This window comes from Amphimedon queenslandica, unplaced genomic scaffold (assembly GCF_000090795.2).
Source record: "Amphimedon queenslandica unplaced genomic scaffold, v1.1 AMPQUscaffold_13401, whole genome shotgun sequence".
NCBI lineage: Eukaryota > Metazoa > Porifera > Demospongiae > Haplosclerida > Niphatidae > Amphimedon > Amphimedon queenslandica.
In genome coordinates, this window is record NW_003546363.1 from 1 (window position 1) to 17,495 (window position 17,495).

General features: G+C 35.7%; 3 protein-coding genes across 6 annotated transcripts; all 3 read right to left on the reverse strand.

Moving 5' to 3' along the window:
* Positions 1–263: 263 nt before the first annotated feature.
* Positions 264–2,685, reverse strand: LOC105312818 (G2/mitotic-specific cyclin-B1-like). Its single transcript, XM_011405747.2, has 5 exons — positions 2,297–2,685; positions 2,112–2,240; positions 1,894–2,052; positions 1,146–1,265; positions 264–452 (listed from the first exon to the last, which is right to left on the reverse strand). Exons 1-5 carry the CDS (start codon positions 2,318–2,320, stop codon positions 279–281), a joined length of 606 nt encoding a protein of 201 aa, XP_011404049.2. The 5' UTR covers positions 2,321–2,685; the 3' UTR covers positions 264–278.
* Positions 2,686–2,784: 99 nt separating this feature from the next.
* On the reverse strand, positions 2,785–3,747 carry LOC100637128 (bcl-2-like protein 1). The gene is made up of 2 exons (XM_003386685.3): positions 3,193–3,747; positions 2,785–3,116 (listed from the first exon to the last, which is right to left on the reverse strand). The coding sequence occupies exons 1-2, from the start codon at positions 3,682–3,684 to the stop codon at positions 2,964–2,966; spliced, it is 645 nt and encodes a 214-aa protein (XP_003386733.1). The 5' UTR covers positions 3,685–3,747; the 3' UTR covers positions 2,785–2,963.
* Positions 3,748–3,759: 12 nt separating this feature from the next.
* Positions 3,760–17,456, reverse strand: LOC100638901 (probable ATP-dependent RNA helicase DHX34). 4 transcript variants are annotated; one of them, XM_019996701.1, is made up of 28 exons: positions 17,255–17,456; positions 17,115–17,206; positions 16,901–17,062; positions 16,480–16,697; positions 16,042–16,231; positions 15,669–15,886; positions 15,538–15,609; positions 15,394–15,459; positions 15,182–15,337; positions 15,025–15,132; positions 14,650–14,746; positions 14,393–14,540; positions 14,122–14,188; positions 13,949–14,056; positions 13,648–13,815; positions 12,998–13,111; positions 12,755–12,928; positions 12,445–12,528; positions 12,320–12,387; positions 12,160–12,238; positions 12,017–12,088; positions 11,719–11,756; positions 10,294–10,404; positions 9,447–9,580; positions 5,228–5,449; positions 4,737–4,818; positions 4,496–4,650; positions 3,760–3,993 (listed from the first exon to the last, which is right to left on the reverse strand). In XM_019996701.1, the coding sequence occupies exons 1-28, from the start codon at positions 17,353–17,355 to the stop codon at positions 3,857–3,859; spliced, it is 3,441 nt and encodes a 1,146-aa protein (XP_019852260.1). In that variant the 5' UTR covers positions 17,356–17,456; the 3' UTR covers positions 3,760–3,856. The 4 variants fall into 4 exon arrangements, 1 of the variants encoding a protein (XP_019852260.1); XR_002184914.1 differs by lacking the exons at positions 3,760–3,993; positions 4,496–4,650; positions 4,737–4,818 and adding exons at positions 6,489–6,690; positions 7,156–7,780 and having other exon boundaries at positions 5,388–5,449; XR_002184915.1 differs by lacking the exons at positions 3,760–3,993; positions 4,496–4,650; positions 4,737–4,818 and adding an exon at positions 7,156–7,780 and having other exon boundaries at positions 5,369–5,449.
* Between the last annotated feature and the right edge of the window lie 39 nt (positions 17,457–17,495).

Genomic DNA, 17,495 nt, shown 5'->3' on the forward strand with positions numbered 1-17,495 from the left:
TGGCCGTAACTCAAAAAGTTTTAGTCGGAATCACATCAAACTTTCTACACAGTGGGATAATTATGGAGCTAATTTCTGGAAAAAACCATGGCTAGACTTTGTAAAATTTTCATGTGCTCAGTAGTTTATAATTATTTATTATTCAATGGCTCCATTTGCAGTGAACAACCACCAATATAAAATAAAAATTTCCCTTTATTCTGAGTATGCCCAATGATACAAAATCTTCCAATCAACAAATGACCACATAAAACTCTCGTTAATATTTGAGATCAAAATTAAAAAATCACCTTAAGATATCTATCAATGATGGAGACTGTGAGGTAGAGTGTCTCCTGCAATAAAGTGAATCTGTGATGAACTTGAATCAGCCAGTCGATCAGTATGGCTCTCATTCTGCCATCAATGTGCTTCTGGTCAGCCATATAGGTTGGAGGAACGTGATACTGGCACTAGAAATAAAACAAGAAAGATAAATCATTGCCGTTAAAAAACTCTATAAAACAGAATGAGGGACTAAAATTTGGCAAATTGCTAAATTTTGGTAATTGGCGAATTTTAATTTGGCAAATTAGTGGCCACGTGCAATTGAGCATGTGTATAATGGCTCAAAATGGCAGATTTTATTTTGGCGAATGGCTATCAAAACACCAAATTCACCAAATATAATTCCCTCCAAAATTTCCCACTATGCAGGGTATGTTATTAATAGTAACTGTAACACGTGCATCTTGTGGATTTTTTCCAAAGCAAATAATTGCAATGCCAACGTAATTGTTATAAAAATACAGACTGTGTACATGTACATGTACATGTATGCGAAAGTTGTGAATAGCTAAAGGCAGACATGAACAAAAACACATATACATGTACATGTACATACATGTACATGTTAAGAGTTAAGTATGTACATGTACATGTACATGCACATGTCTACTCTTGACACATATCAAATTACATAAAGATCAAGAAGAAGGCTCATAGCTTCAAGTGTTATACAACTACACAATGTAACCCATACTCATCAATCAACAGTTCCAAGCACTAACTGTTGAATTCCCACAAAAAATAAATAATGATTTGAATATTATAAGATATTAATGATGCTGCAATTAATCTACAACTACAACTACGTGTGTACTTACTTCAATGTCTCTCATGTACATGTATATGTCTTTAGCATATTCGGAGCACAATTGAGGATTATCTGGTTCTTGGGAATCGATATCATTAATCTGTAACTGCTCAGAGAATGCTTCTGAGATCTGTCAAAAGAGAGAGAGAGAGGGAGAGGGAGAGAGAGGGAGAGAGTGAGTGAGTGAAAATGAAAAAGAGAGAGTAATATTGCAATAAGTTATGTTGTTACATCATGATTAAAGGAAATGTCAACAAGTACAAACAACAATGACAGGATCATCAATGAGTGTGTGTGTGTGTGTGTGTGTAGCTATTTATAGTAACAATGTGATGACAGCAACAGGATCATATTCTATTTATAGAATTACAATATCATCATTATATTCACAGGCTCAAAGTTCGTTCAGTTAAATGGGTGGCAATAACATACATTATATCAATGAAAGTAACACACAGAGACACTTCATTCTATAATGAACAAGGACACATTCCATATGCATACATACATACATGTAGTGAGATGTGGGGACATCTCACTATAATACTAATGCAGGTGGTAATTAAATTACGTATTATTGTAGACTATAACACATTTATAATCAAAATCAGTCAAAATTCAGCAAATTAATATCAAATTGAAGCTCTGCAATATATTCAATAGCCATTAAAGAAATGGTGCTAGAATCGCGAAACCACAAAAGTTATTTCCCCCCAAAAATACATTTTAATATAATTAAAGGGCTATGCATACGGTACCTGGACAACGTCCATGGATTCTGGAGAAGGTGATTCTGGTATAACGTGTTCCTCGGTGATATCATCTTCATCATGAACCACTGGAGGATCGGCCATGAAAGGGGCCAGGTGACTTGGTGGAGCGACCGGCTTTAAAAGAGACGGTTTCTGCTTCATAGCCTGGAGAGACATAAATAAAAAATAATAATAATCCTGATAATTATGTATTTTTTTCTTACAACGTGAGGTGGGTTCGACTCAATCATATTGTTCTGTATAGAGCCCAGGGCTGGTCTGGCTTTGAGTTCTGGCACTCGAAAATGAGGACGGGCTAGTTTCCCTGCCATGTTTTCTTGGCTCACTTTAGTCTAGAGAGAGAAAGAGAGAAAGAAATAGAACAAAACTATACTGCACAAGGGCCTACTTGATGCCTGTACTGTAGGGCCATCACTACGTAATCTCGATTGTACTAACAAAATCTTAAAACTTATTAATAAGCAAAAAGCTGAAAGGCTACAAAGCTGAACAAGAAGCAAAGAAGAGAAGAAAGAAGCAAGAGAGAGAGAGAGCTACCAGCAAGAGAGACCGCGCTGCTATCCTTTTCAAATTTAAAATAAAGGAGGAGCATATGAGAATTGGCCAATCAGAATCAGCTGTGGGTAGGATTTGAAAATGATCACGTGACCTTGTTTATTTTGGAATCAAAAATTAAAAAAATACAGTTGCTTGGAAACAAAATTTAAGAAATATTATTCATCTATTATTTCTAGAAAAAGAAGCCTATTCTGCAGTTTGCAACTAAATGGATTCAGCATTTATAGCCAGACCAATAGCATATTCCACAATGTATCCTGTGCTTGATACTTCACTATTAATTGATTTAGACAGTTATTATATATACTTGATTAGACATTTAATTTTTAAAGAATATAAATTCAAAAATATTTCACAAAAATCAATAATAAAAAAATGCAAACACAGTATGTCAGGTATGACAATGCAAATGTATGTATCAGTAATGCCGACAGAACTATAGCTGCAATAGCTTTTACATTTTAAAAAATCAAAAATAATAAAATAAAAATGTGTGACTACGATGAATTGTGCAGTGCATCGAATACAGAGATTGCAAGTGCAATCCCACTCACTCCCCATTGTAACCAACCCCCGTTGCTTGCTGTTCTACTACTAGTACTACTGTTTGTGGCAGATGTGCGTAACATTAGTTCTTTTGATATTGCATCCTACGTATAATAGAGAGATAAAGAAAGAGCGATAATATTTTTGAAAGTGAAAATTTCCAAATGAGAGATTACTCACCCATCCTCCTCTATTAGTAATCCAATCCTTGAGGTGTGTTGTTGATATGAAAATACTTGCCCAATGGGGCACACTTGACTCTATTGAAGGGAGCCCTACAGACCTACAGTACACAGTTACACACTGACAGAAAGCTAGCAATGCCAGAAGACGCCCTATGTTGACCTGACCATCCGAGAACATACCACCCCAGACGTCCATTAGCTTGCTAAAGAGATTAGTTGCCGTCAGCTCAAGCTCTTCGCATAGCTTGCGAAAGAAGATCTCATCAGCTTTTAGAGTTTGCTGTACCATACCGACTATCCTCAGTGCTTCTTCGCTCAGTTTAACGCTCAGGGGCTCCTTGCCAGAAGCGGACTCGATGCATGCAGTGATGAGATTTCGAGTCTCCTCGTAGAACTTATCATCTTGTACAGGAGACCCCCGTCTCTTGGGAGAGTTCTTGTGGTGATACTGGTGCTGTACTGGAGCAGGATTGACCACTAGCGCCATTGCCCTCTCACACACACTGTCCTGAGTCAAGGCCTGAATAGCAAGCGACTGCGACTGAAAGGAAACACAAGGGACTTAAAATACAAAGAGACTACTTGCTAACTCATCCTCTATGAATAAAATTAATTAATTATTATTATACCGGTAAGTCATGAATAAAATTAACATTAAGTTAGTTCTGTTTATGCTGCCGTTTGTGTCTTAGTATTTCAATGGACGTGAATTGAAACACTCTATCACACTCCTTGCAGTGATACTCTCTTGTATTGATGACGGCTCTCTCCTCTTCTTTCCTCTTCTCCTCTTTCCCTAGGATACAACAAATCAAGTTCAATGAAGTGAATGAATGCATATTGCACCACAATGCGCATACATGTAACTTGAACAATGAAAATATGTGCAGGGATAGTAATATGAATATTATTGATGAAAGCGTTATGCAAAGCATAATCAGTAACAACTAATGAAGTCTGCCTGCTCCTTAATTTAACATATTGATAATGACTATCAAGATTTCCTCAATTCCTTTTACATAACTAACACAAAAACTGTTGCTCTCTTTACAGGCAAGCATTTTATTACAATTTCAATCATTATCATTATCTGACAGAGAACAAAGCCATAACTACATAAAGTAAAGTAAAACGTTCACATAATATGTACACATACAATGAGAATAATAAAAATAATACTGGCCAGCTGTACTTTTAAATACCAAAAATCAATCCCACAAACACCTGGTACACCTGCTACATAACATAAACTTATGCACTAATATACTAACTAGTGCATACAAAGTATAAGTGCTTACGTTTTGCTTGCTGCTCAATTTCACATTCTCCTCTGTGGGACAGCTGCTCTGCCATGTTGACCACTAGCGACTGGTGGCAGGAAGGACAGACCCATACATTCCTCAAGTGTTGACTGAGGGAGGAGGAGGCCTCGGCCTGACTCGGATCAACTAGACTAAAAAGAAAAGAGATAAGGATTAAGATAAGGGAATATACTGAAACCATAACAAGAGAGAGATGAGAGAGAGATTTTAATCTAACCAGTCATAAGTAAAATAATGGGTAATCATAAAACCGCCTTTTGTGGGGTGGGGTGAAGGAGATGACTTTGAAGAGCCAACAGCTGGAATAAAATTTAAAAAAAAGAATAAACATAAATATCTCACGTTTAAAAAAAATGAATGAAAAGTACAATTTTATACTAAATCCTAGTACAGCTTTATTCTAATGAAAAGATTTAGTAGTAGAATTAACGGATGACTAATTCTCATGAAAATGATTTTATAAAACAAGAAGTTTATTCTTTGCAAATTCACAACAAGGCTTAGCAGTTTTCATATCTTTTTTTTGGAAAATAAAAAATCATCCTTGTTTTTGACAATTCCCTCCCAACGAACGTAAACGTCGCACACAAACCAACTTGTTCATGTACAGTCGAATTCTTACAACAATAGATCAGTCATGTATAACATACATTACGCTTCCCACTTAAATACAAATATACAATTAATTATTAATATTCCTCCAATTACTTAATTTTCCTGGTAGCCCCTTTGTTCCTCCTCCTTCTCCTCCAGATGTTGTACTGGTTGAAGAAGGTCCTTTGTAAAGGTGCGGACGTATTGATGAAGAGATTTGAGATAAAGTGTAATTATAATCAGAGTCCAAGAACTCAGCTAAACGAGAACCTAAAAGCCTCTCGAGCGATTGTATCTCATCGGATTCTCTACCTTGATCATCATCTTCATCATCTCCTATCAAAAAATAACATAATTATCTACATTAATTAATTATATTAAATTAATTACAAGTGTATAATCAGAAACGTACGCATATGTCTAATGTCAATTAAAGGTTTACTTTGTGAGTGTAATTATAATGATAATAGGCTTAGTATCATTTGGTTGATTATTATTATGAAGACTGCAAACACTAGACAATGGAGTCAGTAAACAGCAAACAAAGACAGACAGACTATAATAGGCGATAGTGAGTGCATGACGAGGCAGACAGACCATAAAAAATGATGAAAGGACATTAACATAAAAAGACACTTATGACACTGTTTACAGGCAGGATGGATACACAGACAGGTAGTTCTACTAGACAGTGTACACTATGCACACAGGCTGCTGGTGATGATGATAGAGGCAACTAAAGAGAGTAAACAATCTTTATAGAGTGAATAGATAAACAAGGTGTGTGTACTGGATTCATAGTGTATATGGAAACTGTTAAAATATATGGTTATCCGCTTTCAAAAAAACACAAGAGGGAGAGAGAGAGAGAGATGCAGACAGTCTTCTGTCTTTCCCTTGGCTTATAATAAAGGTACAAAGAGTCTTAACTAAAAAGCCTATTAAACTTCCAACATCACAATACAGTAAAGTTTCCATCTGTTTTGGGTGGAGTTATTATAATCATCAGAGTATAAAGTCTTAACAAACAGCTGGAACATACATACACAATGAAAGTGCAATAAAATGATACACTTTGAACTGGATTGCTTGATAGCAGCTAGAAGCAGTGAGCTACAGCAATGAGGTGTAAACGTAGGAAAAACATGCATGCACAAGTTTTGGCAAAAACAATAAAAAATGGTCGCTATAATATTGCAAAGAGTATATATCGGAGTGCTGACTACACAAGATAATCACGTGGATCAAAGTTCAATGCCAAAATTCGACCTGGTGCAATAAAAATAGTAAATATAGTGACCTAATCTATCTCTCACGATTAACATAGCAGATTAAACTATTTGAGTAAAATGAAAGTACACTCTTTCTATCTTACTATCTATCTATATCTTTATTTTTCAATATCCTCTGTTGTCTATAGTCTCTCTTCTGCCCTCCCCCTCTCCCTGTTTGTGGGTAGCATTGTCAGCTCATAGACATAAGTGGAAACATTAAAGAAAAGTTGCCAAGTTGTTACCAAGCCAGCATAGAGTCTATCATCTCACGGGCCGGCCCAGGAGTACACATTGAACAAAGAGCTAGGATTACATATAACTATTATTTTATCATTAAAGTTTAACAGTATTCACTTGATAAAGTCTTATATTATAATAACAGCAAAACCATGATAAATATACAAGACATCTTTTACTCTTAATACCCTTCTCTCTCTCTCTCTCTCTCTCTCTCTCTCTCTCCCTCTCTCTCTTTCTCTCCCTTGGGCTAGTCTTGATAGACAGTGAAATAGAAGCCTAACTAGTGCACACCTACTACCACTACACATCTTACAATGTACTCTATATACTATACTCATAGTACTAGAAATTTACATGTACATGTACATGTACGTGTTAACGTACACAATGTACATGTACTAAAACTGAGTTCTTACAAATGTGATTAGTACAATCTATAGCTAATTAAAGTATTGGGTTGCTAGTAACTGGTCTATATTAGGATTAGTGAACGTATGTATCGGGTGTATTAGACATGTACTATGATACCTTTATCTTATTTATTATTGGAGGCCTCACAAGATCAACCACAATCTCATCCAGTCTATAATAAGGTTCACACGTACCAATACCACACAGCATCATGGATGTAAAGATATTATTATACATCAGATCAGTTACTTACATAGACACACACATACAATACATTATACATCAATCATAATCTATACAGTCAATCCTACACTTAAGGACACTTCTATGATCAGGAGAGTATTATTGGGTCCCAAGGTGTCCGGAATAGACAAGTTTGACTATATACAGTACATAATAAAGGGAAAGAAAAGGAGAGAGAGAGGAAGACAGGGAGGGAGAGAGAGCTAATAAAAGTCAGCAAGAGGAAGACTACACATCAATCAGAGTCACCTGCACATACACATGTGTACATGTACCCGAAACTTCAAAGCTAATGGTGCAATAAATGGACTTTCCCTATTAACCTTTCATATATAACTATCCATTACTATCTACTATAGATTGCTGAGTGTGTATCCTTAAACAGAGCCTCAAAGGGCTTATGTCACATGACAACAGATGGGCTAATCCTTCCTGCCCCTGGCAACCAGCCATAATGGTTCCATAAACAACAGGTGGTGCTAGTTAGAGACCTGGCTTGCTAAAAAGAGAGAGAGAGAGAGTCAGGTGGTACAGTATACACAAACACCTCTTGTGAACTCATGCAATAGCTTTGATGTATTAAACTGACATCAGTATATAATAATATTAATCATATACAGCAAACAGATAAGACTAAGAGAATAAAGAAGGATAATGAAAGGAGAGAGAAGAAGCACAAGAACAGGAGTGAAATAATACGAATGTAGTGTGTCTTAATTCCAAAACACAGCTTGCAATGAAAACTCTCTTTAGCTAATATTGTAATGACTATGGAGGCATTATTAGTCATCACATCAAAGCTTCACTACAATACCTGGTAGTACATGATCCCTCATATGTATGGGTTGACACGCCTAATACAATAAGGACAGCACCCAACAACACCGAAACCCAACAAACAGTATAAAATATAATATTAATAATAAAATTAATTATAGACTGGGTACACTCTCACACCGATAGCAGCCTCAACAACGCACACAGAGAAATAGTTTATAATAACAGTCTGAAATAGTAATAACACCTACAAGACTGTAGTGTTAGAGGTATAGCCCCCACACACATAGTATTCACGAGAAGAGTATCCTCAATACATGTATGTACAATAGCAGGATGTAGTGATATACATGTGTATGTAAGATCATGGATAAAGATACTGATATAAAGCAATAAATAACAGAGAGATATAAACACAGCCATACTCTTAAAGACACATGAATATAAATAAAAATACTATATATGATATAATTCATTATTAGCACTCTATTCTTTAATATATTACATAGTCATCCACACACTCAACTTTGGTCTACACATAAAGGCATAAATTAGAATGTTATAGTTCCGTGCATGGACCGTGCAGTCGTGTGTACAAGTAGCTGATCCCTATCGAAACAATAACATTGACATTATTCCTGTCCCTTCATATACTCACTAATGAATATAAACAACAACAGTACCGGAGCTAGCGAATGAGCATAACAGGAACATACAATAGCGTGCAGTGACAAGCACACATGCTTAAGTATGATAAACAACAATTAAAGTGTCTTAATTATCCCATCTTCTACATGCGCCTTCCCTCTCTCACTTTTTGATCTAAACTACTGCCTTCTCTCTCTCTCTCTCTTTTTCACTCACTCTCTCTCTAACTTTTTAACAAGAAACTTCATCAGCCATTTTGCTTTAATCATAGCAAAGCCTTCATACCCTCATACCCTTCCCCTGGATGATCAGTATCAAAAGTTAATTGTGAAGAGAGTATGTCATCATCTCTCTTGACTTGTGAGAAACTATAGCTCATGAATCCTATTACAATAATCATTACACTGATATTGGAATGATCTAATCCTCTCTCACGCCTCAATCAGCACTAGTATCATGTGATGATACATAACAAACAATTGACACTTTTTTCACCAGACTATATTCATGTAGGCAGCTGTCGGGGTAAACTTACGTATAGAGGAGTAAAGATAAATTTTGCAAAATTAGCAGAAATTTTGACAGAAGTAAAAATAAATTTGGGAAATTAGCAGAAATTTTGGGCTAAAGAAGTTTCTATAGCTACATGTAGGTGTGATACATGTAATTAAAGAATTAAGAAATAAAGGAGAGTTTGAGACAAGGGGAGAAGGAGAGAGAGGGATGGTGAGTAGACTCACTCTTGCTTTTCTTAGCTAGTTTCATCTCTAGTATGCGTGACCAGGTGCCTCTTAGAGTCTGTACTATGGACATTACCTCTTGTCCAGTGTCCTCGCCAGTGAACACTATCTCTAACCATTCGTCAACCACTAACCTGTTAATGATTATACACAATATAGGCCCGCTGTGTGATTTATTTTGTTATTATTGTATTTTTAATTGTTTCATCATTATGAAAGAGGAAAGGTATAGGATCACAACAAACACAAACAATATCATTAAAAACAATCATTATGAATGAATAAGAATGGTAATGTTATGACGACTTCACACAAGGCATGCTAAGTGAGCTAAACAGCATGAGCTTCATGAGCTGACAAGCACTACAATACAGTACATGGCATTTGGAACAATTTTAAAAATTCGTAAAAAATTCAAACTTGATCGGAAGCAGCTCAAACTTGATACACAGCATAAAAACATGTATATGTATCAGAGAGAATGATAAAAGTCAAGAATTCTCTCCTAGTCATTTTTGATGAAATTCGGCCAAAATCCCTGTACTATATAGTACAGGGTGTTTGGCCTGATTTTTGAGCAACTTTAAAAATTCATAAAAAATCCAAATTTGATTGGAATCAGCTCAAACTTGCTACACAGCATAAAAACATGTATATGTATCAGAAAAAATTATAAAAATTGATAATTCTCTCTCAGTCATTTTTGGCAAAATTTGGCCACAAACCCTGTACTATAGTACAGCGTCTTACAATCCACTGACAAGAAGCTGTAACTATAAACAACATGCCAAAATCCTGTGGGAAACCCCGACTATCATTACCACTAAATCATCATTATTAGTTATACCTTGAACATGATTCGTTTGTGTCAATGGATTGAGTGAACAATAGCAGAGTCTGTAAGGCAGGAACTTTTAGAGCATTCACCATATATGGTCGATTGGTCTCGAGTAATTTTCTACAAAAACAGCAAGAGAATTTAGCTAAAATTTGCTATTATTTATTTATTTATTTATTTATAATTATTTCCACTTCTATTTTCATTCATGTTGCCATGTATTTTTGCTAAAAAATGTGCTTATAAGTTCAAACTCATAAAGAGCATCAAATCAAAAAATGTAATAAAAATTTGAGAGCCAATTTTTAGAAAGTAATAGCAACATGTACTTCAAAAAATTTTTAAACTGATATTATGCTTCTCTTGATACATGAAACTCAAAAATTTCAAAGCAAAAGTAATTAAAACCACAATGGCATTGTTAAAATTATATGGATTGAGTCACAAAAAGATTATAAAAATAAACAATGGGAGAGAAAAAATGATGGAAGAAATCGGAAAAGAACGAACACAAACACACACATAAATGAAATATTTCCCTAATCACTCACAAACTGTATCATTCATAATAAATGAGTGTGCGATGGAGTGGAGGAGTGATGGAGTTTACAGTCCAACAATGAAAATAATTTGCTGTCTAAGGACAAAGGGAGTCAAAATGTCTGGACGCTCTACATCATTAAAAAAACTGTCGCACAACACACTAAAACAACCATCCACGCAAGTACACACATTTATTGCATAACACAATCACTCACTCGTTACTAATGGAGGGACAGAGTGCAGCTGCACATAATAGCAGTACGTGTTTACAATCAATCAGTGACATTATAGGAGGGTAAGCACTGTATATACAGACAAAACAGTGACATATGTAAAACAGTGTGTTTTAGCTAAGAAAACATTTTCGTTACATAATGTAAATAAACACAAACAAAATAACAGAGTATTCTAATATATCATGATGGTAAAATTTTAGGCCAATTCAATCAAATTTCTCATCATTTATAATGGTTGTGAGAATAAAATATTGATCAATAAAATAAAACAAAATTGACAAATTTTTATTCGACGAAATTTTCCCGTATAAGGCATTCGAAGTCGCACGTCGTTAATGTCCCAATACATTCCTTGAGTATTGTGTGTGTGTGTCCAGAAGAAGTGCTGATCAGGTTGTTGATCATTTCGTAGATAATGATGAATGAATAACGTTATTTAATTTAATGAATTTATTAATTATGATCATTAAATAATGCAATGATAATTTATAATTTACACACCCAAGGAGCTCCATGCATACATGTATATAACACATTATGTACATGAGTACATGTATATAATGTTTTTTTTACAAACTAAACTATTAATACATACAGTATACATATACATGTACATAATGTACATAAGTACATGTCATACATGTACTATACTTACTCGTACGCCAGTAAGTAGTGAACCTTCTTTCCTCCTTCCTAAAGAACACACACAATTACAATAACAAACAGAAAGAGGACGCACGCACGCACGCACACACACACACACAAACCAATTATCTATAACTAATTCTATATGTACAGTATGCAACATAAGTTGCATACATGTACATGTATAAACATTCGTTGAATAAATCTAATTGTTAGTCTAGCAGCAATAATAATTATAGTACATGTACGTGTACGTGTACTTGTACGTGTACATGTACATGTACGTGTACATGTACATATACATGTACTTGTTGCTGGAAAAGGAGGTCAGGATTAGAAGAGAAGACACTAGTTGGATGAAGGACTAGGAATGACTTGGACTGGAGAGATTAATAAAAAGAAAGAAATAACAAACAGAACACATGCAGACTGAGGACATTGAAGTGCATACTTTGGTATGGAATATTTGTTCGGAACCTTTTTTGAACGTGTTACAATCGTCACCGATGGCAACCTGAGGATACAGTCCACTAAAGGAGGGGACAAAAATTAAAAATTTTCTATCATTATTTTTACATTTTTGTTACATTTTAAAGTCCCCCCCGTCTCACCTACATATGACAATCTTCAATAAATTGATGTCTCTCAAACTGTAGGATCTCCTCTCACTGGATCCATCCTATGCAGGTGTGACATTGATTGGAATAATACAACCCACACACTACAGTGTACATACCTGCAATTGAGAGAGATCATGGAGTAATTTAAATTCCAAGTGCTTCAGTCCAGCTGCTATGGATACTTCTTCCTCTTCGTCAACCTAAACAAACAATCATTTTCTCTATTACTCAATATACCAGGTATAAAATTCATGCAGCTTTCTGAGCTTTATTTTGTCTATAATTTTGATTCAATTTTAATTTTTGAAGTTAATTTTAACTTTAATTTTTGGAGAACAAAAAGGACAAAAGAAAGCTGCTATAAGGTACATGGTACATGTACATGTATTTTATTCCTCTCTCTCTCTCTCTCTCTCCCTCTCTCACCTCGTGGTCCATTTTAAGTACTTTTCTTTGCTTGTTCTCAGTTCTGTGTCTCTTTCTCATGCTCCTCAGCTCCTCTTGCTGTACCTCTGACAGTTGGAACCACCTGCTCTTTCTCTCCCTCTCCTCCTCCTCTCCACTTGCCTCGTGAAACTCTCTCTCCAATAACTCGTGATCCTGTAAAAATAATAAATTATTATAGTTATTAATTGGCGTCCATTTCATCCCTTGGATGGAGTAACTTACTAAAAGTACGTCGCGGAATTGCTGCCTCAACTTTACCATCTCATATAGTCTTTGCTCCTCAATCCCTCTCCTCTTGCACCATTGAGAGGAAGCCTTGACTCCATCTCTCTTCACCTGAGGAGACAGAGAAGTCAATACTGTATCATGAATACATATAATTTTAAAGTAACTTTAAAAATTCATAAAAAATCCTAATTTGATCAGAATCAGCTCAAACTTGCTACACAATATAAGAACATGTATATGTATCAGAAAAAATTATAAAATGGAGCTTTCTCATTTATTTTTGTCACGAAATCCGTGACAAACAAAAAACCCATTAGTTCCATTGTCACGAAATCCGTGACAAGCAAAAACCCATTAGTTCCATTGTCACGAAATCTGTGACAAGCAAAAAATCCATTAGTTCCATTGTCACAAAATCCGTGACAAGCGAAAAACCCATTGGTTCCCTTTAGGACAATTTTTGACCAACTTTAAAAATTTGTAAAAAATCCAATTTTTAGTAGAATCAGCTCAAGCTTACTACACAACATAAGAACATGTATATGTATCAAAAAAATTATTAAAAAGGAGAATTCTCTCTTTGTCATTTTTGATGAAATATGGCCAAAGACCCTGTACTATATAAAAGGGAATTTACTGCATACATTAATCCATTCATCAAACGCATTGAGCAAAGTATAAGGGTCTCCATGATCAGACTCAAGTGACTGTCTTGTGGACTGAGCTGAAGACTCGTCCTGATTGAATGCTGTTTGTGTAAATGGAGACTGGACGCTTAAACCAGCTGCTATGATTAATACTGGCTCTATCACCTGAGGAAGGGAGAGAGAGGAGGAGGATGGGAAGAGAGAAAGAGGAATGAGAGAAATAAGAGAAAGAGAGGAGAAGGAGAGGGAAGAAGTATATGTACATAATTCTGCTTGGATCAATTCATATTTTTCTAACATGAAACAGAGAGCCCATAATGAGCATCTTCCCAATGACCACATCAACTGGTAACTGAGCCAACATCTTACCCACTGGAGTCAGTCTTTCATCATTTGTAAGAGCATCCTATTAAATAAAAAATACATGAAATAAATACATGTATGCATGTATAATAATTCTTAGTTACATACTTGTTCCTTAAGGAATGCTACTGAAGTCTCTATACTTGATAATGAAGGAGATTCAATGAATGGGAACCTACAGGACAATAGAAACAAAAGACTAATAACTTTACCATAGCATACTAGCAACTGCACATAAAAACAAATGAAAATATTAAATCAGAGGCCTAATTTTGAAATATGCCAGTAGCTTGAGGCTTATACAAGGAGTCTGTGGTGTTTCAGATTTGCATTCATTGGAAAGCATTAGAGGCACTCCTTGATGTACTACATATCTTACTTCCTAATATTCCCCAGGTCGAGTGCAATGGTCTGGAGTACGAGTGACTCAAGAGGGACTCTCTGTATCTCTGGAGTCGCATACTCTGGGAATGAGGAATAGTCCGACTCTGAATATAACCGGAAACACACACCAGGACCAGTACGACCTGCAAATAATAACAAGGATAAGAATAAATCGTTATAGTACATATACATGCAATAGAATGTGACATAAGTGCATTTAACTGCATCAGCTTATAAGCAATTTTTCCTTACCAGCTCTTCCCTTCCTCTGCTCAGAGCTGGCCTGACTAATCCAAAACTCTTGCAACCTGTTCATCTTCGTATGTGAGTCATAACCCATCTCTTTCACCTGAGGAGAGACAGAGAAAAAGAGAAAGAATATACAATGTACAATTGTACATGCACTGTACATACATGCTGTAATTGTATAGCACTTTATTTTAATGAAGTAAATCTTGTAAAAGAAATCTTTGTGGAAGTAACTTTAATGAATCTAAAATGTTAATGCTCTTATGAGGATCGAATATTACAGAACTCAAGCTTTATGGGTATACAAATTACATGCTAATTAATGAAAAATTTGCTTCAAGAAGCATTAGATGTATACAACTATGTAACTAGATGTACTTTCCCGGAATCAATGACAAATCTAATTCCATCAATGGTAATTGAGGTCTCTGCTATATTAGTAGATATAATACACTTCCTTGTACCATCAGGAGCAACATCGAACACCTGGATATGAAAAAATGAATTCCCTTCCACTCTTAAAATGGTACAGTACCTTATCTTGCTCTTCAATGGATAGTGCACTATGTAATGGGAGACCAATCCACCTCCCAGTGGCTTCACCATAAGACTTGACTTCATGAAGTAAACTAGCAATCTCATTCATACCACTGAGGAATACCAGTACATCCCCTCTCTCTGATCTGGGATACTATACAATGAAAGAGATATACATGTACATGCACTGGTATAGTGATGGCTCCTAACTTTATTATCAATTAATTGTAATATCCTTAGGTAAGGCTGTGGATCTAACTTTGAACTCTTCTGAGCCTACAGAATAAGACAGTGACAAAATACATTACTCCTTCCCTCCCCTCCTCTCTCTCTCCTTTCCCCTCTCTCTCTTACTGTTGGTTGCAGTACAGATGCATTACTGATAGGCATATACTGCAAATCAATAGGATACAATCTACCTGGAACCTAACAAAGATTAAATAATTTAAATATTGAATTTATGATTTAGAATGTTCTTCACGTACCTTTATGACCGGGGCTCCTTGAAAATAATCGGAAAATAACGAAATGTTGATTGTTGCCGACATTAAAATCAACTTAAGATCAGATCTCTGATCGATGAGGATCCTTAATACGCCGAGAAGGAAATCACTGTTAATGTGACGCTCATGGACTTCGTCAATTATGATGACATCATAACGACTGAGATCTCTATCAGTGCTTAACTGACGTAGCAAAAGACCTAAGGAAGTTAAAAAGAGAGAGAAAAATAAGGACGATTTTAAAAAGAACCATAAAAGCAATATTAGTTATATTACATGTACAAATAATAGCTGTAGCAAAACAATGTTACATGGTGCATATACATCTGTACATGTAGCTAGTTATACATTGTACCTTCAGTAAGGAAGAGTACTTTAGTAGCAGGTGTTCTTGATCGTTCAAACCTGACCTGATACGCTATCTCAGTTCTATACTCATTCAGAGTCTCATAGCTCACACGTTTAGCAAGAGAAAGGCAAGCTATTCTCCTCGGCTGGGTACAAGCTATCTTCTCATAAGACCCTCTTAGTAAGTACTGCGGTACCTAAAATTATACAAGTGCCTTTGATTCACTCAAAATTGAATCTACTAATTTTAAGTGACATATTCAGTACTGTTGTAGTGCAAATTATGTAATATGTACTAGTACTGTAACTTTTAAAAAATGACATGTCTTGTTTAAAATGAAGTACTATTACATGGTGATTCTACCCGTGTACATGTACATATTTGTACATGTACATGGCAGTTCTCTCCCATAAGGAGTGTAGATATCGGAGTCTATATGCATACTTGTGTTGATTTGCCACACCCAGTGTCACCAGCAATCAATACGACCTGATTATCCCTGACAGCGCTCAGTATTTGATCCTTGAATTGGTAAATTGGTAGTTCGGACTGATCTCGTATTATCTTTTGAATCCTCTGGAACTTTGTCTTCTGCTGAAAGTTAAGAAAGTGACGAATGACAGAGCGGAATTCAAGCAAATGCTTTAGCGTCAATGGAGAACCTGATGAATTTTTAAAAATACGATAATTATAGCTGGAAAATTTAGATGCAATTAGCACGAGGCCATCATGTGATAAACATGTGACAAACATCTGCTAACAAGAGGATTGGCACTCACAATACGCTGTAAACAAACAAGTGTGGCATTAATTAGAATAAGAGCTGTACACTGTACATGTAGCAGTGGAAAAAGCAGCTCTTTACTTTTCTTCCTCTCGTCTTCCCTCCTCTGCTGGAGAACTCTCAACTGATACTCTAAGTTATCAGTCTCCACATTGAAGCATATTCTGTGAGACCTGTCGTACACTGGAGGAAATGAGAATGGATCTTTTGAACTCTCTCCTTCACTGGACGCGGACCATTCTACTGTATTAATGAGGACAAAAATGGAGGGAGTCAGGTATGCAGGATAGCTTACCATTTTTTTCTGCTTTAGTCTTTTCTTTACTGGCATTGAACTTTTGATATCGATAAAAAAATTTCCAAAAATCTTTGTGTTCTTGTGACCCCCTTAAAAGTGGTAGAGGTTGTTTTTTTGTCATTAACAAAGGGACCTACCTTTGTATGAGACTGAAGTTTTTAAAAAAGATACGATCCAAATCTTTCTCTTGTTTGCTCCAGTCCATAACAATACACGTGTACAACTTAGCCCCACCCATGACACGCCCATTATTTACTACACGTGTGTTTTAATTAACCAATTCCGCAGACTATCGAAAACTTTTGAATTACGGGCAACGAAAATTGGCGCTCATTTTCAGCATTTAATAACTTTAACCACACCCATTTAAAATTGTAT